The 24,758-nt window shown below is 39.5% G+C and overlaps 1 protein-coding gene and 1 long non-coding RNA gene across 3 annotated transcripts; both read left to right on the top strand.

Annotated features, from left to right (window-relative positions):
- Window positions 1–10,448: 10,448 nt before the first annotated feature.
- LOC119898322 lies at window positions 10,449–14,450 on the top strand. 2 transcript variants are annotated; one of them, XM_038712530.1, is made up of 5 exons: window positions 10,449–10,505; window positions 11,530–12,420; window positions 12,514–12,675; window positions 12,765–12,857; window positions 13,389–14,450. In XM_038712530.1, the coding sequence occupies exons 2-5, from the start codon at window positions 11,953–11,955 to the stop codon at window positions 13,596–13,598; spliced, it is 933 nt and encodes a 310-aa protein (XP_038568458.1). In that variant the 5' UTR covers window positions 10,449–10,505; window positions 11,530–11,952; the 3' UTR covers window positions 13,599–14,450. The 2 variants fall into 2 exon arrangements, with proteins under 2 accessions (XP_038568458.1, XP_038568467.1); XM_038712539.1 differs by lacking the exon at window positions 10,449–10,505 and adding an exon at window positions 10,683–10,993.
- Window positions 14,451–18,008: 3,558 nt separating this feature from the next.
- On the top strand, window positions 18,009–19,975 carry LOC119899021. The gene is made up of 3 exons (XR_005443687.1): window positions 18,009–18,305; window positions 18,392–18,487; window positions 19,934–19,975. It is a non-coding gene; the product is annotated as an uncharacterized LOC119899021 (long non-coding RNA).
- The last annotated feature ends 4,783 nt before the right edge of the window (window positions 19,976–24,758 follow it).

The following is a 24,758-nucleotide window of genomic DNA, read 5'->3' as shown; positions in this document are numbered from 1 at the left end:
TTAACCACATGAGCTCATCCAGGCTGTGTGCGCGCAGTTACGCAGTAAAGCGCTGGTCGGGCGCTTGTCACAGTCACAGTGCAAACATTTAGAAAATCAGGCAAATATCTTTTCAGTTTAAGGCTTTATGTTCTACTAATACAACTGAAATCTAGTGAGCGCACACCATGGCACTGGAGACCGTGCTGGAAAGCAGCCTGCGTCGCTCTTTCACGAGCCGACAAGTGAAAAACTTTCACTTTCCACTACCATGGATAGTAGTGGTGCAACGGGTTGCAGAATCTGTGGTATGGATCCCTCCCACACAGTGCGGCACGCAGGTGGACCGCGGATTGATTGCAAAGTTTATGATTTATCCTGTTTGACCTCTCAAACTATCCTTTATTCTGGAAACTTCAGAGAACCCAGTTAGATTCTGAATGTGCAGAACTTTAAACGTGAGCAGAAAACCTGCAAACACAGGAGTTATTAAAGTCCAGGAGTTTATAACTGAATTAAAATGATTTAATTTATTATTGATTAGGTAAAAAGGTGCCACAATCAGTCAGGCCTGCGTGTGTGTTGATTCAGCAGTGATGAAATTAAATGTTGATCTACAGGAGAAACATATCTGAAAGCTGAGAGCTGCTCTGCATTATATTCTGTTACAGTTTTAGATTTTAAATTGTTTTATTGTACCTTTTATTAAACCAGAAAAAACTATTTTTTTCAAGAGTGTCCTGGCCAAAGCAGGCAGTAGTACAATCGCACATCTAAGATGAAAATTAAATAATCAGTTACAAGATCATAAAATATCCAAATATTCTTAAATATTCACCACAATTCAGCAACACTTGAATTTTGTGTGTCCCTTTACATAAATAATTTCCATAATAAATTGATGCAGAAAAGGCAGAAATTGGTGCAGAAAAACACCAGAATGCAGGAAATTATGGGTTACATATCTGAAACCTGCATGTTATTGTTAAATACAATACTTATTCTCTAAGTTCTGCATTATTTGTAGATATTATTGTGCAAATTCTATTTTTCTGACATAAAATATGTCACCATGGAGTATTAAAGTGGACTGATGTGTTTAAACGTCAAGTTGTTTTTTATGCATTTCCTGAGTCACAGATGTGATTGGAGAGTGATATTCATTAAATTAGCCTATTGATTTTATCATGTCATTACTTGGTAGCAAAAGGTGGAAACGTTCTCATGCTTACTTTTGTGTCTTTATATTTCTATTCCATTATAGATCACTATCACTTAGTCACTTTAACTGCAAAACCCTAAAGTCTGAATGAATCTTTGAAGTGGGGCTACCAGCAGAGTTTCAGGAGCAGTACCACACATCAATGACGTCACTTCCGGCTTTCCATAAATACCCACACAACGCATTCCCTCTTCTTCGCTTTCGCATTCCACAACCATCCCACCCACCCCTTTCTCGGTCCGGTCTCCTCATCTCCTTCATCTACATATAGGGTTATATGGAGGTCCGTCGTGCCCGGGCGCTACAGCGGATTTCCCTTTCGTAGCTTCCCCACAACGCTTTAAAATGTCTATTCAGCTACTGCAAGCATCATACATCTTCTGTTTCTTTATCAATAAATCATTTAATTGTATCTGTTGATTGTGGTCCTTGCTAGTGAAATAAGCTTTGGGAGGGCCAGTGTTGTGGATTTTGCAGAAACCAGGCTGTTCTTCAGAGGCTTTCAAACTGTCTAAATAGAATGTTTGTTTCCTCAGGAGAGCCTCCTGCCATGTACCAGGCTCAGCTGATAAAGGCAGCAGAAGGTGTGATGTGACTCTTCAGTGTCGTCTGGATCCTCCGGTCAGCCTGTCTGCTTTCACTGTGGACTGGACGAGACTTGACAACAAGGATATCGTCCACGTCTATCGACATCAACAGGACGATCCTGATCCACAGACGGATCATACAGAGGCAGGACGACTCTCCTCCATGAAGACCTGATCAGAGGAGTCCTGACTCTGCACATCTCCTCAGTGAAGCTGTCTGACAGAGGACTTTACAAAGGCTTTGTCCCAAAGCTGAAGACCAGCTGTGTTGTTGACCTCATTGTTGGTGAGCATGCTGAGTTTAATACTGTTCAGGTTCATTTAATTCAAAGTGTATATAACGTTGTTCCTAAATTAGACCTCTCTCATTAGAAACGGTGGGAAAAGACCAGCAGAACGAGACAAAGAGAGATTATTCCAGCACAACTGGACCTCCAGAGGAAGAAGAGACCGAGCCAGACGGTCGTGGTAAATGTCTTGGAATATTTCTTTCTTTGTTCAACTTTATCCTCTGAGTGCAAGATGATCTGCTGTGTGGAAATGTGCAGCAGGTCTGAACATTTAATGTGAGCATTTCTAAACGTCACTCAGAGTGGTGGAAGTGCAAATGTATGACAGTGAAAATTACCCTATTACAATTAAAAGTCCTGCATTTAAGCACAAAAGTATCATCAGCAAAATGTACTTAAAGTATCAAAAGTACTGGTTGTGCTGTAAAATGTCCCCTGTGACTGATGTCTGTCTGACATTATTAGCTTGTTAATTCTGATGCATCAATGTTAATCAATTCAATTCAATTTTATTTATATAGCGCCAAATTACAACAACAGTTATCTCAGTGCTTTTCATAAAAGAGCAAGTCTAGACTGTACTCTATGATGTTATTTACAGAAGCCCAACAATTCCCACCAAGAGCAGCACTAGGCGACAGAGACAAGGAAAAACTTCCTTTTAAAAAGGTTGTATTATGCTTTGTGGCTTTTCCCCTCTCCTTTTTTGAGTTATATCTCTTTTTTGTGCATGTAACAGGTTTGCAAAGTGAAAAAGCCCAAAGTCTAGCCCAAAGGGAGTTCCCATCTCCCACAGAAAGCTCTGCTCAGAACCGCTTGAAAACAGCTCGTTTGTAGTCCAGCCCTTCACTTCCTTTACTTGTGACATCACAATGAAAACGCGTCATAAAGCTTGCCAAGCAGCTAGCGGGTCAGGCACGCCCTCAAACCAAGCTAGTCTGAGCGGAGGCCCTTTGGCTCGACTCGCCTTTGTTTGGTTTTCCGTTGTAGAAATGTTGTACCTGTACCTGCTTCCAGGTACTTTTTTCGTATCACCTCACCTCCGTCGAGGTTCCAAGCCAGTTGAGGGATACTAAAATGTAACGTGAAAACACGACAGACTGCTGATTGGTCAGAGAGACTCGTCACTATTCACTGCATCATCATTGCTGCGCCAGACAGAGGCCAGCAACAGAAAGTTTTATATTTTACAGTTTTCGTATGGAATTTCATCACTAAATCCACTTCTGAGAAGTTGAGGTGAAATCAGTTGTGTAGATTTCAAATATTGACAGTTTTACGAGAAGTGATGGCGGAACAAAAAAGTGCTTGAATATTTTCGGAGTTGAGGAGCTCCGCAAGTGGCTGCGGGGGAAGCCTGCTGTGACCCGCGGGAGGAGCGCGTGAGGCTGGCCAGCCGCCCGCTCACAGAGCCCTCTGCTCCGCCGTCACACAGACCGCTGCAGCAACAACTGCAGAGGAAAACACAGCTGGAAGGTTTTCATACCGCTTATCTGTCTTTACATTCTGAGGAATGTTGAAATGTTTTAACTTAAAAAAGAGAAAGCTGTGTGGATCGCTGGTGTGTGTGTGTTGAACATTACGCCGCGGTAGTTGTGTGTGGCGTCGCTATGACGACAAGCTACGTACTATCTCTGGGTACTATCTGCAATGGAAAACGGAGCAGGGCTGAGTAGAGTCGAGCTCTAAATCCTGACTGAAAATCCTCAAATAAACTGTTGCTCTGTAGAAAGTCACACAGCTGTTTAGCAACTGCTTTCTCCAGGAGCTTAGAGAGAAATGGAAGGTTAGATATAGGTCTAGTTGGCTAAAACATCTGGATCAAGGTTGGGCTTTTTCAGAAGAGGTTTAATTACAGCTACTTTAAAGTACTGTGGTACATAGCCTGTTGATAAAAATAGATTGATCATATCTAGTATAGAGGTGCTGACTAAGGGTAAAACATCTTTAAGCAACCTAGCCTGCCATAGCACACACATCAGTGACGGTGTTTGGATGCAGTCAGTAGATGAGCCAGAAATACAGTGATCACAATGTTGCCTAGTAAACCAAAGTCTGGTATTCAAAAAAGGAAAGAGCGAAAAAAGAGAGAGGAAAGACAACAAAACGATTAGCAAGATATTCATATTAAATCATTGTCCCTGCCCCTTTTAGCAGACTAACAACAGATGAGTCTCTGTAGCCTCCCTGTCCCAGTGAAGAAAGTGAGCAACACTGTGTTCATGACAGGCCAGTTAGCATCATTCAGGGAGTCTGTGGGGATTTCTCTGTCTCTCTTTTTACCATAACAAAAAAGAAAATGAAAGATTTATTAATGACAGAAATTCAAACACAAATTATTTTCTCACATAATTATCATTATGAAATAAATAAAATTTAAAAAACACCTTCCTGTCTGCACTGGATGCTGGACAGCAGCTTACCTCAGCCTGCATGTAAGTTACAGACTATATTAAAATAATTCAGTTTGATACGTTCATTTAGACTGAATTATGGCCGTTAGTGACATGTATAGATACAGACTTTATTATTCCCATCATGAAGGGCAATTTAGTTGAGAAGAAAATAGTGAACTGAATCCTCTTGTGCTAGTATTAATACTGAACTACAAGAAGCCAGTCACTTGCAAGCCTTTAATTAGAGTTATGTAAAGCTTTTGATGGAACTGTTAAGTAATAGAGATTTGGTGACAACAGCCGCGCAGAGGGGGTCCAATTAGATTTTTTTGTCATGGGGCCCAAAATTCCTGGCGGCCCCCGTGGTCGTAACTACTGAGAGCTATGGGAATACTTGGCTCAATAGAGCTGTGACTCTCTGTCAGCCTGGCTACAGTGCTGAAAAGAAACCTGGGGTTGTTCCTATTTTCCTCTATTAATGACGAGTAGTACGCTACTCTGGCATTACGGAGGGCCTTCCTATAAGTTTTAAGACTATCTTGCCAAATTAAACGAGAATTTTCCAGTTTGGTGGAACTTGATAATGAATTTAGAGCTGATGGAATCGCATCTTAAATTTAGCTACAGCACTATCAGACAGACATCTTGCATAAAAAAATTTGCCCAATGGTGTTTAGTTCAGCAATACAAACTCAAAAGTTATCAAACAGCGGTCAGATAAAGAGGAATTCTGTGAGAACACTATTAAATTTCAATACCAGAAACAGGTCGAGGGTGTGGTTAAAACAGTGAGTCAGTTCATGAACACTCTGAGAGAAGCCGATGGAATCTAAAAAAAAATAAACACAGTACTGAAGCTGTCATTCTCAACATCCTAGAGCAAATCCCAGCTGACATCGGGCGAAAGGCTGGGTACACCCTGGACAGGTCGCCAGTCCATCGCAGGGCCACACATAGATGAACAACCACTCACACCTAAGGACAATTTTTAGAGACACCAATTAACGTAGCCTGCATGTCTTTGGATGGTGGGAGGAAGCCGGAGCACCCAGAGAGAACCCACCTTCTTGCGGCAGAATAACGACATACATGTCATCACTGGTCAGATTTGGCAGGGGTCCAGAGAAAACTACGGTGTCCGACATTGTTTTTGCATATGTACACAGCGACTCAACATTAATCTTAGTGACCTCCGATTGGTGTAACCACAGGCTATCTCAGGCTGTTCCGCACCGACTACCGGGGACTGACTAGCTACAGTAGCTAAAAACTTATATACCAAGGTGCGGAGCTGGACTTCTAAATCACTGAGCCTCGCCTCCATGTCTACAAATAAACTACACTTGTTACACGTACCACTACTGCTAAAGGAGGCAGAGGAGTAACTGAACATCTGACACGCCAAGCAGGAGAAAGTAGGAGAGGGAGAAGGAGAAGCCATTGCTAGCTGCTAGGCTAAAGTACAGTAGCGTTGGCTACCAAAACTTTTGAAAACAACTATGAGATTAAACAGCAGTCACTAAAAGATGGAAAGAACTGTGGGCTGGGATCATTTCCTCTGTCTTTGTTATTCTCTGCGTTGTTGTTGTTGTTCTGCTTCTGAGGATGAACGGAACGATCCGTAAGTTAGAAAACAACATGTGAAGTCCAGGAGGACTCTGAAAAAGGAAGATTACCAGTGATACTGATTTATTTTCTATGGTTTTAAATGTTTAACATATGTTGCTTTATGTGCACAGACATTTTAACGACGCCAAACGGATCTGAAATGAAAAAGGTGAACACCCAAGCAGCAGAGGAGGACCTGGAGGGGTTACGTGAAGTTAAGTGAAGTGTGAAGAATATAAAAGGAGGGTAATCTTTAAGTCATATATTTTTATGGTTTTAATAGGCCTATAGGGTATTGATCAACTTAATTATGAAAGTTATGTTTGCTGAGAAGTTGGGATAAAAAAAAAGTAAATTTTTGTTAGTACGATGTCTTTGTTTCCTCTGTAAATCAAACTATGTGCAATAGTTTCCTCCTCACAATCACAAAACAGGCATGTGTTGAATGGTTGGTAAGAAATTCCATATTAGCTTTCTTAAACAGAAACTCCTTAAAGGCTGCCTTTCGCCCAATGGCAGCTGGGATTGGCTCCAGCCCCCTGCGATCCTGTACGGAGTAGGCTACATCTTCAAACTGCCTCTCCAACTTTGCTTGTAATCCCAACAATCATTGAACAAATGGCGCCATCTATTGGACAAAACCGACTACAACCAATTCTCACTATGATGGTGGACGTTTGTGTAAATAATTGTTGTGTAGCAGAAGTGACAGGGTCAATTTACAGCAGGGGGCTTCTGTGTAATTAATATGTACGTTTGTCTGCAGTTCAGCATTTAATATATAGAATCGTGGGTGAAATCTTTAAATAGTCCTCATGAGGTCTCCACAGTGGAGTCTGAACGCTGCTGCTCTCTAGACGCACTAAGCCTCCTCCCGCTCTCTGTAGGTCTGTGGTACCCAGTGCAGGTTGTCCCAAAAACCTTTTTTATTTTTTTTATTGAAATTTAAAACACAAAACAGTCGGAGGCTGCTGTATAAGAAGAGAACATACATACAATAACACAGGAAGGACATAGCGTAATAAAACATAAATAAAAGTCAAAGTAATATATCATCTGTCCAAAAGAACTTTGTCAAACACACAGTTAGTTTGGATTGCCTTCTTGTTCTTAACGTTTTTAATTGTGGTGCTATACTGATGCAGTTCTTAGAGAAAGTGTCCAAAGTGTGGTTTGGAGTCAGACAATTTTTTCTTGTGGATGTGGAATTTCCCCAATACTATTACCAACTGTACAAATAAATTACTTCTTTTTCCTTCTCGTTTCTTTCAAAACATATGGAGAATGTCATTTTCCTGAAGTTGAAACGTTTGTCCAGTTTTCCTTTTCATATAAAGTTCAACATCCCACCAAAACATTCTACAGTATATACATAGACAAATTGATTCTTCATGGAATTGACAGAAAGTGCAAGAATACTCAATCTAAATCTCTCAAACATCTTTTTTTACCAGATATATACGATGTAATATCTTAAAGGAAACCTCTTTTACTGTTGCTAAGACAGAATTTGTCTACAATAAGCCACATTTTCTGCCAATTAATTTCTCCATAAAGTGAAGTCCAGAAGAGTTATACATTGTATGCAGTTCCTGATATATTTATTTGAACATTTATGTTTAGTAATGTAAATTTCTCCAAGGAATATACTACTATTAATTGGTTGGATCATTGAGACCTCAATAGCCGAACCTCTAAGAAGTTACAGCACACTCCTTGGCACAGCATCAAAAACCACTGCAAATTCTTTTGGCATAACTGGTAAACTGAATTCAGAAGGAATTCCTCATAAGTTAGTAACTGCCCATTAGCATTGACAAGCTGTTTAACTAATACAACACCATTGGCAACCCATGTTTCATAATATAGTGATTTATATTTATGTTGAATATTCTTGTTGTTCCAAATGTAGTAATTAGTTGGTGAAAAATTATGCTTGTAAATTAACTTCCAAGTCAGCAGAGCTTGTTTATGAAAATTTGATGACTTTACAGGAAATTTATCAATTTCAGGTGTGGTGCTGCCACACCTGAGCGGACTTGTGCACTCGGAAGAAAGACTTGCCACCAGCAACACGTCGCTGACAGTTTGAGGCGATGCGTTCTTGCTTGTATTGCGCAATAACTCAAGCAAAGTGAGTTTACACGTTTTCCCACAGTGTGTCCCACGGCCTCATCGTAGCCTACTCCTCCCAGGGGGGAGGATAAAAGGGCATAGAAAGAAGAAAAAGAAAGCATAGACTGTAACTGTGAGAACACAACAGACGCCTCAACATAAAGCCTAATGGAAGTTCCTGGATCGCTGGGCCTAAGTATTTTACTGTTTGCAGTAACTGTCACAGGTACGTTCTTGTTCTCTCCTTACTGATTTAATATTATTTATGTTTACTGTAGGCTCCATGTTTAGAGCTGATGTCAGAATTAGGCCTATAATCTTGTATGAGATGTGTTTATCGGCTTAATTGCCGAGAATTCATCCTGAAATATTGCATGCATCATTGCATTGCAACGATGTGAAGTGAGCTTCAGTCTAATGCGTTTGTGAAAACCGAAATCTATGATTTGTAGTTGCTACAGCCCAGACATTTTATGTTCAGTCCGACTGTCTTGAGCCTGTTTCTGATCATTGGTCTCAAACACTTAATGCACCACATTGCTTTTTAAATATAGGCTACTATTTAGGCTTATTTGAGCGGTAGACTTTTTCCCTCTGAAGTTATAGTCTACTGAGAGGAGCAGCTCATGCAGATAAAGTTGGATCTGTTGCAAATAGCCTAACGGATTTTGATCAAGGAGAGGCTCGGTCCAATGAAAATTAACAAAAATATTTAATTAAAAAAATTAGTGAATACAGAGATAACATTACAGAACAAACAAAAACACTGCAGTGGACTGAAGAAGCTTCTCTGTAAAGATCTGAAGTTTCCAGTCACCAAATAGCCTACTGCCGCACAGCAGTAGACCGGGAAGTTGCTTTGACTCACTGATTCAAAGCTGACAGTCCCGATTGTATCAAAATATGTTGTTAATATCCTACGGGTATGTTCCGGTCCTTTTTCCTCCAAATGGCTCAGGACCATAGCCAATGGTCGTTTGGTTACGTCTTCGTCACCCAATTAGGATATGAACAATGTGTTATCTGTCATCTGTTGTTTTATTCTCCTATGTTTTTTAACATTGTTTTTTTTTTATTGGTGTTTTTATACAGCCTACTTTCACTTGCATGTTCGCAATAAAGATTTCAAAAAACAATGGTTTAATTAACATTCTGCAATTGTCTGGCCTAAAAACCTGCAGTTTTACATATGAAGGAACAGTACATTAAGTTTGTTGTAACTTTTTAAAACAACAGGTCTGGGGTCTGTACCACGAAGTAGGATTTGAGCTTATCCAGGTAACTCCGGGTTAATCCTGGGTTTTCAGCATCACGAAGGTGGTTGACTTCTTACTGGCGTAGATCACCATGGTAACTTATGCTGAAGGGCTAACCTGCTCCGGAAGTTATGTTCCAGATAAGAGATCAACTCTATGAAAATGCCGCCTACTGACTATCAGCTCTCTTGGAAAATGACATCACCATCGGAAAATCCCACAGACTCTTTCAGCCAACAAGCTGCTTTATGTTTGCAGCGGTGATTTGGAGAAACTCTTGGCTATACCGATATCATCCTACAGAGACTGATTGAAAGCCTTAGGCTATATTGCCTACAGGTTTTTACAGTAGGCTGAGCCTATTGACTGCTTTGAAATGTGTTTAATATTTGCTCCCAGTTCGTTTCACATACCCTGACGCAGCCGTTAAAATAAATAGGCCTAGGTTTTATTTTTCTTATGTGAGGCTGAATATTATGAGCAGTTTGGTAGGGATATTGAAATACTAAATTTTAATATGAACGTGGGCTATCTATTTAGGCTACACTGTAAAAAAGGATTGGATCAATAAGTTATAGTAACTTCTTTCTATAATTTAACTCCACTTAACATAATAAGTTATGAAATTTCAACTTAATTTAATGAGTTATCACTATCACAACTCAGGTTTGTAAGCCAGTTCAGTGAAATGTAAATTTCAATGTGTCAACTTAATTTATAAGTGTGAGTTGGAATATGGTAACCGGATCTCTTAAAAAGTGACCATGACCCCGGTGTGGCGACAGTATTAATGCGCGGTGCAAATAGTCCTGAATATTTTCTCTTGATCTGATATACGACTAATAACTATGCTGATTGATTTTTGTAACACATTAATGAGGCGCACCACCCAATTGCAATTCCCCATTGAGAGAAGAAGAGGAACACAAATTAAGCCTACTGACAATGGAGAGCAGATAAGTAGCGGATGAATACGTTATTTTCCAGCAAGATCTGGATGAGACTTGGCAGCGGAAAAGCGGGTCTTTTCGGATTGGAGCAAGAGAAGCAAGGTGAGTCTGTCATTTATAATAATTGTAACACAATTCAATGAGTCAATTAACTTAGTTATGAAGAAACGAATTGCTGTCATGAGACTTTCTGAACACGGGATAGTTCAGAGCAGCTTATTAATGCATGTAACGTTAGTGTTCAACAGTGAACCCAACTTTACAGTGTTTAACGTTAGTCCGAATGTCACTTTTTACTTTTATTAAGAAGAAACACAATCTTTTATGACATTCACCCCTCAAAAAAGGACATTTATGGCGCTTGGTAGTTGTTTGAATGTTTGAGTTAGCTGCTTTACTAGAGCCTCTGTGTGTAACTTAGTGTCAGTAATTAGCCTTGGCCCGTCCCAACGATGTGTGGAGTAGCGTCGACGTTTCAGTAATTAGCCGTGACTCGTAACGTTACCAACGTTGTTTCAGTAATTAGCCATGGCCTGTTCCAACGATGTGGGTGGAGAGGCGTCGGCATTTCAGAAATTAGCCTTGACCAGGTGAGTTGCTACTTAAATTAAAGTTAGCTGCTTCAGCAAAATTAAGAGGATTTGGGCTTTCTTAACATTGTTAGCTAATCTGTGACGAGTTTCTTTTGCAATGTTATTCGCTTATTAGTGAGTTTGTACTCAGCTCCAGCTTAACCTGCCAATTTAAAAGAAAAAATAGCGGGAGGAAGGTAGACTTTACTGGCGCCATCGTGTGTTTCACTGTCTGAGCTGAGCAGGTGAAGATAGCATTAGTTGATTTTGACTCTTTTTTTGAAAGAGTGCAGTGACATTAAAACGGCAGCCTCTGATCCACCACATCTGTTTTAACAGGCAGTGGCGAGTGGTTAGATAGTGTTTCCCCCAATTTATTTGTGGCGTCCCGCCACAATATCAACGCAGACTGCCACATATTGATTTTCGTTTTTTTTTACTAGGCCTGTTTAAAATCTAAATCTAATCCCGCCCCTCTCCCTCATGAACACAGCAAAAGAAGAGGTTATAGTAAACATTTATACTTAAAACTATGTATTTTTATCTCTTTTCAGGTAAAAGTAGTCTACAATGCTGCTGCGTGTCATCATATCAGAAAATGAAGACATCCCATCCAGTGTTGAGGAGCTGTATCAGGTGTTGCGAACAAAGCTTGGTCTGAGAGGTGGATTCATTTTGCAATTTGAGGATCCTGAGTTCAATAATCAGTTGTGCAACCTAACAGACATCAAAGACCTTCCTGTGGAGTGGGCAACTGTGAAAGTGTTGTTCACAGCTGATGACGTCTCAGATTCTACACTGGACACTTGCAGCCTTCCTTCTCTTAGTAGAGATTGTGTTGAATGGCCTGACCCCTTCCCGATTCCACAGTTCTCACATGATGTGGAGCTGCAGCTGAAAGAAGCCAATGCTAAGGATGGATCTGTAATGGTGATTCCTAAAGGTTTAAAGACATTCTTGATATACTGGCCGACAGTATGTTCAAGATTAGTGCTTATCCTGAGAGGCATCACTATGAAAATGAAGCCAAAGCACTTGTGGAGAAGCATCCTAGTCTGAAGGAGCCAGGGTCGGAAAAGGAATGGTACTCGTGGTTTCACAGCCTGAAATTTAAGCTTGGAAACTATCGGCAAAAGTTAAGTGCAGCAGGATGCCCTGAGGTGGTGGTAAAGAAAAGGAGAAGGTTCGAAGGGGAAAGTGTAAAGAAGTCAAAGAAGGGTGAGGTCAACTACTGTCCAGATCCGCCTGAAGGACAGAGTCCTGAAAACATGGAGGAGAAGCGTAATATTATGGAGGCTGAAATGCTGAAAAGAGACCCTGATCCCCAGCTGGTAGAAGACCTGATGGTTGCTACGTTTTCCCAGCGTAGAAAAGAGATAATTGGAGATCAGCCACTCATCACAGAAGTCATTTCCAGATGGCCAGCTCTGTTGCATGAGAGACAGGTACTCAGTTGAGAGATAGAAGCACGTTTTGTCTGATACTGTGTCTTGTTCATAATTATGTTTGACTTATATTTTCTATCTGTCTCTTCTCAGATCAGGACAGAGTTCAAGAGAATGGTCACCAAAGACCTTCTGGAATATTTTCTCGACAGACGTGATGGCCTGGTCCCAAGACTGCTAGAGGTGTACAAAGCAGCAATCAAGACTGGAAAGAAGCAATCACTCAAAGATATTTTGGACTGCCTTCAGAAAGATGTAAGTGGAGAGCAGATCATAAAATTAGGCAAAATGTATTATCTTGGCTAAAACATTTTCAACTTACTGCATGTTTCTTTTTCTTGTAGGATACAAATGAGAAGAGAAGGACTGCTGCCTTGCTTGGTCTGCCACACTACATATCAGGCGAAGATCCATCAACTGTAGTCAGGATGTGTGACGTAAGACCATTATGATTTCTGTAACGCAAAACTGTTAGTGTGTATATGGGTGATTCTTTTACTGTGGGACTTTTTTTTTCAAGAAAGAAAAATACTTCACACCCCAACCCAGACTTATTAACGTTGCCTGTCTAATAGTCATGAAAACTCATTCAATTCATTCAAACTTTACTTTGCATTTTCTCATAACTTAAATGATAGATTTCAATTCATGTGGTTTATAATGTGTAATTTACACTTTTTTTTCCTTTATATGGCTGTTCCAGTCACTCATCTTTTGGAGAACAATTTTAAAACATTTGCTAAAGTGCTTCAGTGTCTGAACTATTTCTGTCTCACTTCCAAGGGTTGAAATTCTGAAAATGAATTGATAGTTGGTGTTACTGATCAGGTTCAGTCTATTTGGGGAACAACTAAAGGGTGTGACTTTCCTGCTCTATATTTGAGGATTATGATTGCATTTTAAATTAGTCTTTTAAAGCCTATATAATTGTAGACTAAAACAGTCACACACTGTCTCTGCTTTTCAAGGCTTACAGGGAGACTCTGGATGAAACCATGAAGGGGATGCAACTTGGCCTGCTGATAGGCTATGAAGGTGCTGAACGGGAGGCCTTTCCACGGGAGGTCTTCGAGATAGCTGTTGTGGTTGAGGAGACGACATTAAAGATGTGGCATGCAGCTTTGCCATGCTCATGGGTGTCATCTACTGTGTCAATCTCGAGTACCCAGAAGCCATGAAGTATTCCTTTGAGTTTCTTCAGAGAGTGGTGATGAAGATAAAACCAGACCAAGCATGTGCCCGCGTACATGGACTAAGAAACAGAATCCTGAGGTACAGACTGTAACACCTGCTCCTCATTTTCTCAAGATTCTCATGTGGATATTGTTCCTGTCAAGACTTCATTGTTCTCTTTTATATGCACTTTCAGCACTGTTCTGTACTGTGGAAAAACAGCACTGTCTCACAATTTAAAACTTAATTTTGAGAATGATAGAGGGGACAAAACACTGATCCTCCCCACTTTTTTATTGGACGGATTGTGAGAGCTGATAGTCTCGACTGTTCGAAGTCTTGTGATGTTAGAAGTGGAGTACTTAAGACAACACAAACCAGCCTCAAAGTTCTTTATCTTCAATGGAACAAGACTGTAATGGACTTGGACATTTGAGTTTTGTGCATTTCCTTTTCAATATTACTACTCATTAGTCACCATGTTGTAGAAATCACAAGCATTTTACTGATTACAGCTGATGGTATCAACTGTTCTCTCCTCAGACAGACGTTTTTCTTTGTTTTTTGATTGTTAAATGCAGTTGCAGGCAAACGGTCTCAAGGTTTATATCATCTCATTTAAATGAACTGATTGGTATAAGAGTTGGTTGGGTTGACCTCGCTCTTCATAGGTGACTATGTTTAAATACTGTTAGAACATGTTAAATTATCATAAATATGGTCTCACTTTGGCACTTGTGTAGTCTGAGATAAATGTTTTCATTGGCTTTTAGGCTTGTTGCGTCAATTACAAGTGTATCTGAAGGAGACGAAGGCTGTGAGTTGAGGTACTTACAATAAATTGTTGAATACGTGAATTGTAAGTTCATTCATTGTACTCTTAAGAAACTGGTGAACTTACCATTATTAGTTGAGATAGGGGATGGAAATTAAAAACACAAGTCTACTTAATTTGAAATTATAAGTTCAATTGCTGCCTTAAAAACATGAGTTAACCTAACTTCAAAAGGCAATTGGTATGAATATAGTCAATTATCTTAACTTAAAAATGTGAGTTGAAAGGGTATAGACTTGCATGTTTGTTTGACAAAAAAGATTAAGTTTCATTGACTAGACAATGTAATACAGATAGTTGGTTTAACTCACAGTATCAAGTTGAAACAATAAATGATCATTCATTAAACAACTTCCTTAACTTAACTTACAGAGTTGAAATAGCTTAGATTTGTATGTTTGTTTGACAAAAGAAAGCAAGTTTCTTTGAATGAACAATGTAATATAGGTAGTTGGTTTAACTCACTGTATCAAGTTGAAACAATAAATGATCATTAATTACACAACTTGCGGAAGGTAACACCATGAGTTAAAATAAAGCTTTTGTTAAAGTTGAGTTTACTCACATTTTTAAGGCAGCAATTGAACTTAAGTTTTAAGTTAAACTACCTTGATAATTTTTACAGTGTAGTATAGCTTTCAAAGGCCTACCACAGAGACTGTAGTCATGTTCCTCCCCACCTGAGTTTTCAGCAGCATAAATGTTGAGATTCAGTCTTTCAGCCGCTATTTGAGCACATTTCATGGCATGAATGGAGCTTCGTTTCATTGCTTTATGAAGTTAATTTAGAACAATGTTTGAAACACTTTTGAGTGTGTTAAATAAATTAATCTCATTTTTGAAGTGACGACAAGTTTTTTTTAAAGTGAGGTGGAACGACCCTTTTAATGTGGAAACGCCGACACAGCAGAGCTGAAAGAATAAGGCTGATATTTTCACAGGCTAGGCCACAGCTCATAAAAGTCAACGCAATATTATAGACTACTGTTCATTTCTGTCCCCTGCATGTGTCAGCTGCAGGCGTGCTACTGTCGTATTTCTGTAGTGTTACAGTTTAATCCTCGTTCATAAAATATGACGCTCCTCTGACAGTGGACTTGTTCGTGTCTGTGATTGGTCATCTGCTGCTAACACCGCCTCTTTTATGTGATGTCAATCCAGCCGGGAGCGCGTTCACAGACTGGTCTTTAAACATTGTATATTGTAAGAAGTCGACCATTGCGACAACTTTGATTTCAGTCATCGGGAGTTCTGGCCTGAGTGGAGGCGGAGGATCCAGCTACAGAACGGCGACCGAGCTCGACAAAGACGAGGAAGTGCTTGCGTGGACCGTGTTGGTTTCACACCGTGGTGAAGTTAGCTTTAAGTTGGATATTCGACAGACATTCACCCAGGATCCAGTGACGGCTTTTTAGTCAGTTCACCCAGTGACGGTTGTGTAAGTGCGGTTAGCTCACCTCTGATGGCTCGCTTTTAACCAACGGGGATTAGCTTAGGGACCATCAATAAATTACAATTGTGAGAACAGTGTTATGGGAGAATCATTATTTATTTCAATAGCTTCCAATTCATGTGACACAGGGATTTCAAACCAATGCCGAATTTAGTACTACACTAGGCAAATGAGACACACCCCTTCATATTTGATTTGAGTGCATTTTTTATTTTATATGAATATTTATTCATAATTTATGTAAAATAATGCCTTTTTTTTTCAATAGCGTCCAAGTCATGTGACACAGGGATTTCAAACCAATGCCGAATTGTAGTACTATACTAGGCAAATGAGACACACCCCTTCATATTTGATTTGAGAGCATATTCGACTTTATATTATTTATTCATAATTTATGTAAAATAATGCCTTTTTTTTTCAATAGCGTCCAAGTCATGTGACACAGGGACTTCAAACCAATGCCGAATTGTAGTACTATACTAGGCAAATGAGACACACCCCTTCATATTTGATTTGAGTGCATTTTTTATTTTATATGAATATTTATTTATATTTTTTCTTCAATAGATTCCATTTCAAATGATTCAGGGACTCAAAACCAATGCCGAATAGTACTACTACATTTTCATGTCATTTTCTTCCACAGCATTGAGCAGATTTCAAAGAAACACTTTATTTACACAACGGACATTCCCAGTTTCCTTTCTTTGCCTCTTCATATTGTGTGCTGTCCATTTCCACACACTGAGCATGGAACCACCGTTCACAGCCATCACACTGGACCTGTGGAATTAAAATAAATCTTTCGTAACATATTTATTTATATATATATATTTATTTCAATGTCTGTTGCTTAGATGTAGAGCGGTTGTCCACTACATGGAAGATATATGCCCCCTCTGTATTTGCTCAGAAGGCTGTGCCATTGTTGTGTGAGTGTGTGTGAACGAGTATTAGTTTCTTTCTCATCAGCAGTTGGCACCTTGCATTTATTTCTCTGCCATCGTTGTATGAATGTGTGTGTGAATGGGTGACTTATTTTTTTATTTAGTGTAAAGTGCTTTGAGTGGTTTATTACAAACCAAGGTGTGTATACAAATCGGTTTGACCTTTGTGTTAGTTGACTTTTCCTCAGCCATACTCAAGTAGGTCTACAACACAATTAAACATGATATCACTGAAAAGTCAACTAACACAAAGGTCAAACCGATTTGTATACACACCTTGGTTTGAACAGAGGCATTTGTTAAAAATGTTCTGAAAAATAGCTTGCAACAAGCGATGTTAAACAACAAATGTAAGTGTTATGAGAAAGTTTTTTGGCATAAGAAAACATGCAATGCAATGTAAATATAGAGAAATCAGATCTGCATTATCCCAAAAAAACTACTTAAGCTAAAAACAAAACAATTTACTGATTACTGCATTATACTAAATTATATTTTTGTATTTTGAATTGTCACCTGCTACCTGAATTTTGTGTTCCGCTTTAAATAAATGAATACATTTCCACTATAATTTGGTGCAAAGAAATGTCTCCAAAATGCAGGAAATTAAGTGTTTAATACTCATAATCTTTATGTATTTTCATCAATGAATATTTCTTTAAATAGTATTAAAATATCTTCTAGTCTTGTTCTTGTGACCCCAATATTCTGGATTGTCACGTCTCTATGCTAAGTGTTTTGTCACAACTCTTATCTGAGCCCTTTAATGTCCCCACCACTTTTCGGCTCAAAGTGACGCCCTTTCCCACCTGTAACCTTCATCGGCTGTTAAAGTCTTTGCAGTGTTGATAACACACAGCCTAAGCAGTCCTTCAGAATGCTCTCTATGTACATGCATACTGTATGTATTAGTGAGTGTAGTGATGCTTATGGGACGTCGCTCTGGGACGGGTGAGTATGAGGCTGGGAGGGAAAAATCACAATATACTCACTAGAAAAACTAAACTACACCAATGCTTTGGTGGCATCCCCACTTCATTTAAACTTTGAGGGCAAGTGGATTTGTGGCTTTTGCAGAAACCAGGCTGTTCTTCAGAGGCTTTCAAACTGTTTAAATATAATGTTTGTTTCCTCAGGAGAGCCTCCTGCCATGTACCAGCTCAGCTGATAAAGGCAGCAGAAGGTGATGATGTGACTCTTCAGTGTCGTCTGGATCCTCCGGTCAACCTGTCTGCTTTCACAGTGGACTGGACGAGACTTGACAACAAGGATATCGTCCACGTCTATCGACATCAACAGGACGATCCTGATCCACAGACGGATCAATACAGAAGCAGGACGACTCTCCTCCATGAAGACCTGATCAGAGGAGTCCTGACTCTGCACATCTCCTCAGTGAAGCTGTCTGACAGAGGACCTTACAAAGGCTTTGTCCCAAAGCTGAAGACCAGCTGTGTTGTTGACCTCATTGTTGGTGAGCATGCTGAGTTTAATACTGTTCAGGTTCATTTAATTCAAAGTGTATATAACGTTGTTCCTAAATTAGACCTCTCTCATTAGAAACGGTGGGAAAAGACCAGCAGAACGAGACAAAGAGAGATTATTCCAGCACAACTGGACCTCCAGAGGAAGAAGAGACCGAGCCAGACGGTCGTGGTAAATGTCTTGGAATATTTCTTTCTTTGTCCAACTTTATTCTCTCTGAGTGCAAGATGATCTGCTGTGTGGAAATGTGCAGCAGGTCTGAACATTTAATGTGAGCATTTTTACACAATTAACACATCAAGTTTTGGACAGTTTTGGTTTTATGTGATTTTTTTTTAAATACAATTTTAGCACAACAAATAAAATACATTTTTGCCAGTGACAGCTTGACAAGTGTCAACATTATGGAAAGGATCCCTACAGAGAAACTGAGATCCTCTCTGTTTAACTAGAAACAGTCACTAAATCGCTCTTGTCAAAGCCACCAGACTCCATTCATAAAAACAGTAAGTTTACTCCATTACGGGAGTATCAATGTTTGAAAAAAGGTTAGTGTAAATGAAACACCACTAAATGTAACCGTCATCTCAGTGGCTTTTTGCTTTTAAGAAAACCAGAGCAAATTAAAACCACATTTACTCAGGCTGAAATGTGAGACATGAATTTGTTCTTTACCTATTTCCTCAGCAGGTAAAAACCAACAAACACCTTCTTCCTTTAACTAGTGTCACAAACTACTTTTCTTTCTCTCAGAGAAGTGTATGAAAAGGCTCGGAGGATGGAAAGAGCAAAAAACAATAAACCACGGTTATGCTGCGCGATCATGCGCAGTAGACGCTGGTGCTAACAGGAAGTGGCCCTGTAGTAGTATTTTATTTGTCCAAAACTGGCTTCACTGCTCTCCATTCAAATCAGCGGGGTGGCTTCGTCCAGTAATATACTGTCTATGCTTCTAACCAGCATACTTTATTTTAAGTCCAGCATGCATCACATTACACCTATAGACTATAGGTGCGTTTGACATGCAGCGCTGCACAAACCGTCACCATGTCATGGCAGCTGCACAAAGTTGGAACTGCACTTTTGCCTGGTCTCAGATCACCGTAAGCTCACGCAGGTAGACTGCGTCTGAATTGACGGCACCGTTTTTAAACCCCGCCACTGCAGTCGCCTGCAGCTCACGTTGGACTATGAAGTCGGTGAGAGTCAGCCGCCATCATCTCGAACGCACCTTTCTATGAAGGAGTCACTGGCGGACATCTGCAGAGAATTAGGATCTGCAGTTTTTCAGCCATGCGTGTCAATGTTCTTATTTCCCGTTCGATCGTCACTACAGCATCATTAAGATCTGTGGATTATGGGTTGCTCTGGATAATTAGGATTACTACTTGTCCTCCACTGTATTGTGGTGAGGCAGATGTCTTGGGGACAGAAATCTGAAAAACCAGGACAAATAAAACCATCAGTGTGGTTGAACACCACTACAAGTAATGAGAAAATGCTGCATGAGCTGTACACCAAACATGAATTAGTGAAATAAGTAAATAAATAGTGGAATAAATATCATAATGAGTCTGTGCTGGTTCTCAATTCAGTATCCTCTGATATCTCCTCCAGATGGTGGAAACAGAGAGACTGCCCGCGCTGTTATCATTTCCACTGTTGTCCTTCTTTTTGGAGTTCTGATTGTGGTTCTGGTGAAACGTGAACGATCCGTAAGTTACAGAACAAACTCTCCCCCACTGACTTTTAGTATCAGTTAAAGACCTGCTGTGTGAGCGGGTTTGTTGCTGTTAGAAACTACAGGAGCTGAGATTAAAGAATAGGAAATATTTTGATTAATAGCGTTGTAAACATTTTTAATAAAGTTTAAATAAACTTGTTTCCATGTTCTCAGAAAAAAGTATGACGAGGCTCAGAGGACAGGGGGAGCAAAAGTCGGAGGCGGCAAACGGCTGTGAGCTGAAACATCTGAGGACTTCATCAACAAACAGTGACCCCGATGCAGGCAACTTGAACAATGTGCAAGTAGTAAAGTGATGGCCCAAACCATCAGGTCATTTTCTTTAAAGAATATATTTGTTTAATTGTCAGCCCTCCAAAAATCAGCAACCTTTCATCCTTTTAATATTAATCGTGTCTGTTGCTCTTATCCATAAATTCATGTACATGAGGGACGGTGCTATACACAAGAACAAAGATTGAAAGATACCAAAGTAACCTTATAATAACCTTAACACCTTCATGACTGCCTATCAAAGAGTATAGAAGGCAACAAGGTAATTCAAAGTGTTTTAACTAAAACATAAAAGCCACATAGAGAAATATAAAGTTATCAAACTAATGTTAAAAGTCAATTAGAAATTTAAAACGGGACAGTTCAAGTTATTAATCTACAGCATTGTTTGGTTTAATTAGTGGCAGTGATAAAAGAAAAGTCTTCAGTCTTGATTTTAAAAGAACTGAAAGTTTCAGCAGACCTGCAGTTTTCTGGGAGTTTGTTCCAGATATGGAGAATAGAAATTGAACACTGCTTCTCCAGGTTTAGTTTTGACAGACAGGAAGCCAGTGTAAAGACCTCAGAACTGGACTGATCCACTTTTCTGGTCTTAGTGAGGACTCGAATCAGCTGCAGCTGTCTGATTCAGGTTTTAGGGAGATCTGTAAAGACACCGTTACAGCAGTCGAGTCGTTTTGAAGATAAATGTATAGACACGTTTTTCCAGGTCCTGCTGAGACATAAGTCCTTTAATCCTTGAAATATTATTCAGGTGATAGTAGGCTCACCTAGTCTTTATGTGGCTGCTGAAATTCAGAAGCTTCATTGTCTCCTTTGTGCTTCGCTTCTGTTACAAACTGGGTGGGTGGCGATGGCGCAATGGATATGACTATGCCTTTCGAGTGAGAGACCCGCGTTCAATCCCCTGTGTTTGACCCATACACCAATGTGTCTCTGGGCAAGACACTTAACCACTAGTTGCTCCAGAGGTGTGCGAATGCTGACATGTATAGCAATCGCTTTGGATAAAAGCGTCAGCTAAATGAATAAATGTAAACTGGATGTCTAAACATTTCCTTCATCTCAATTCTGATAAAACTGACGTCCTCGTGATCGGCCCTGATGGTTTCACTAAGAAGTTCAGGCACTTTATTGGCCCCCTCACTATCAACATCAAGACCACCTGGTACTTTTTTTCTTCTTCATGCATTTGAACTGTGAACCCCTCATCACTACACTCGTTCAGTAAACCAAACCTACATTTTAAGCCAAACACATGAAACTTCTTGTGCTCATCCTAATCTGTTCTTGTTTAGACTGGAACTTCTCTTTACCTTCATTGCACTCTGCTGAAACTCTACAGGTTGGCCTTTTATAAAACACTGTTTGCCTTAAGTTTTGTTTATTGTGCTTTAATCATTCTGTGTATCATGTGTAATGTATGTGTTAATATATGGTTGGTGATGTATGTGTATTTGCATTTGTGTATCCTATCTGTGAAGCACTTTGTTACTGTCTTAAAAAGCTTTATATAAATTAAGAATAAAATAATTATTATTGGACTCCCAGCAGCTTTTATATAGTAAGTTTAATTTGTTTCTCTCAAGGTGGTGGTTTTAGCTCCCTACAGGTGACACAAACTGTTGCATGAGGTCTTCCATCACCTACTGGCTTTTAAAGCAAAATGCGATTTGGTAGTATATTTTTGTACTGTTTCAACACTATGAATCACTTTCCCTTGAGTTTTAAATTAAATGTGCAATATCCATAAAGTCATCATCATTTTGTCCCTCCTTGGTCTTCATATCTCTGGGACAACGATTAAATCCACTTGAATGGTTTGTAAGAAAACCTCAAGTCTTGACTAAGTAGTAGTAGTAGGTTCTTTTGTAGTCAAATAATCACATCTGAATACTTGGCATCCGTAACAAGTGTCATTTTTTTTTTAAATATAATACTTTCGATGGTTTTATTCTAATGGTGCTTTCCGACCAAACGCGAATCTTCGCCTCGCGACGCTTTCCTCGCGTGAGTACATTCACTACCATACCTTCCCGCCGCCCAACAGGAAATCGCGGCTCTACGCGTCTTTGCATTGACTTTGTATGTAAAATCACTGCCCGAACGCTCACTTCGCTTCACTTTGGCCCCACCTTCAGACTAAACTGATTTTAGTAAAATGTGAAATAGGTCCTACTCCTAAATTCTGCATCAGAGACGTCTGCAAAAGCAAAGAAGTTATAGGTAGTGAATTGTACTCAGTACATCAATACTCATTCTGCGGGTATCACAGTTAAACATGAAGATCTGCTGTAGCTTTCAGCTGTAAGTGTCTAAATAGTTTTGTGTAGCCTCGTTTAAACTTCATCCAAGCATATTTTGTTTTTCTGTGTGAAATCTGAGTCTGAAGATTACAGCTGTCTGATGAAAATACAGTGAAGTACAAAAATGCCTTTTCTAATGAAGAAAAGTATAGTTTCAAAAAATGCAAATACTTGTGTGAAATAGTAATCTAAAAATATTCAGTGCTTGTAAGAAGTATTAACCACGGTGGAACATGTTTTATTGTATCAAAGCAGATTGAAAGTCACAGTGAAAACAGAACAACAGAATGATCAAAATGTTTAACAAACATAAAATACATGTTGTATTCACAGCCTTTAACAGGACAGACCTAAATCAACACAGGTGCAGACAGTCTGTTTCAGAAGTCACGTCATTAAGTGGAGATCACCTGTGTGCAGCCATATGGGCGAGTTCAATCTCAAAACGTTTTGCACCGGTTTGCAATGTTTTCAGATTGAACGGCATGTTTCCTTGAAACGTTGCGCAACGTTCTGCAACAGGCTTCGAGGTATGTTTGCTCCCGTTTGGTGGGCGTTAAACAGCCAGAAAAATGCAGTGTGCTTGCTACACAACAGGGTGTTCAGGGGACCACCGTTTCCGTTGAAAAGAACGTTTAGCTACGTTTTGTCTGCGCTGAACTCGCCCTGGTTTCAGCTGATTGTAGTATAAACACACCTGAACCTGGACGGTCGTTTTCATGTAACAGTGTTGAAAAGGGTCAGAGTATCTGTAGATAATCCGTAATTTGTTTGTAATACAAAAACGAAAAACCAACTAAAACGGTCCGTTTTTCGTTTTTTGGTCATTCATTTTATCGTTATTCCTTTTGGAACAAATAATGAAGAGAGTCTGTGAAGGTCTGGGTATCTGTGGATAATCTGTAATTCAAAAACGAAAATACCTTTTTTCTGTTTTTTGTTTCAAAAACCAAATAACCGTTTTTGGTGTCAGAATCAAAAAACGAAAAAAATTTTTTTAATCGTCCCGTTTTTCGCTTTTGGCTTTTTATTTTATTGTTATTCATTTTTGAACAAAGAATGAAGAGAGTCTCTGAACTTCAGTCAACTTGTTTTTCGTTATAAACCAAAAACGGAAGTCACGTGGTCTTTTCCTTTTATGGAAGTGAAAGCAACCGGTAAAATCTTCAAAATAAAAGTAGCCCATGTGACATCTATTAGAAAGGTGATTTTAGACTAAAACTAAACTAAAATAAAGTTTTTTTTAGTAAAACTAAAGTAGAGTACAGCACTGTTAATGTGTTTCTATCTTTATCCTTGCAGACATGCTGCAGCATTAAGACAGTGTGAGGGACGTGTGTGGACAGATTGATTCAATGCTGTGTGTTGCTTGTTTTGTGGGACATGCTTGATATGTTAAAAGGAAGAGAAGTCCTGCTCTGAGTCTGCTGGTTTGTATCAGATGTGAGAAAATGTCATTAGAAGTTGCTTTTGGTATTCTGTGATGTGACACAGGGAATATCCAGAAGGTTTTTCTTCTGAGGTGTTTGTGAATGAATGACTTAATGTCCAAATAAAGCTTTGTGTTCATCTGACTGATGGCTCCTCAGATTGTTAACTGGCAGTAAAGGCTGCTCTGTAGAAGACTGAACAATGTGCTCAGACTTTTTCATCTGTTTAGGGGAGTTTGGCCCCGGTCCCCTTTAGTAAAAAGACAAACAAAAAAACTACCGTGTTTGAGTATTGACAGCTAGCTGCTTTATAACTCTGATAAAACTAAATATTAACCGATGGTTCGAGTTTGATAACAAGTCTAGCTGTTTAAATTTAAGCTTGTTATGTGAATTAGTTAGCCTGTGTGGTTATCCATTTTCTTGTTGTGATGGTAGGCTTTCGGCCTGGTAATGCCACAATCTAGTCTCACTCTCTCTTAATGCATTGTGTCGCAGTGTGGTCAGGGAGCAGATTTTGGATGGTAGGCCTCGAGGATGATGTATAATTGTTTTAACTTTAGTGAACACTTTTTAAATTGTTTTTATAACAGGCATTTTAAGCCACCAAGACCCTGTAGACTGCATGGCCTGTTTTGCCTGAGTTCACCACAGAGGCGGCCGTGGAGGTTGATACCCTGAGTTGCCTT

This window comes from Micropterus salmoides, unplaced genomic scaffold (genome assembly GCF_014851395.1).
Source record: "Micropterus salmoides isolate LMB-PRFRI ecotype aquatic unplaced genomic scaffold, ASM1485139v1 Ms_hic_scaffold_1, whole genome shotgun sequence".
In the NCBI taxonomy this organism is placed as follows: domain Eukaryota; kingdom Metazoa; phylum Chordata; class Actinopteri; order Centrarchiformes; family Centrarchidae; genus Micropterus; species Micropterus salmoides.
This window is presented reverse-complemented; position numbering and strand designations above follow the sequence as displayed.

What these genes read in the sequence shown, in the direction of transcription:
- LOC119898322 (XM_038712530.1), top strand. Translation starts at nt 11,953, where the DNA reads ATGTTCAAGATTAGTGCTTATCCTGAGAGGCATCACTATGAAAATGAA. An exon ending in CTCTGTTGCATGAGAGACAG is followed by an intron (nt 12,421 to 12,513) that starts GTACTCAGTTGA and finishes GTCTCTTCTCAG; the next exon opens with ATCAGGACAGAGTTCAAGAG. An exon ending in TGGACTGCCTTCAGAAAGAT is followed by an intron (nt 12,676 to 12,764) that starts GTAAGTGGAGAG and finishes TTTTTCTTGTAG; the next exon opens with GATACAAATGAGAAGAGAAG.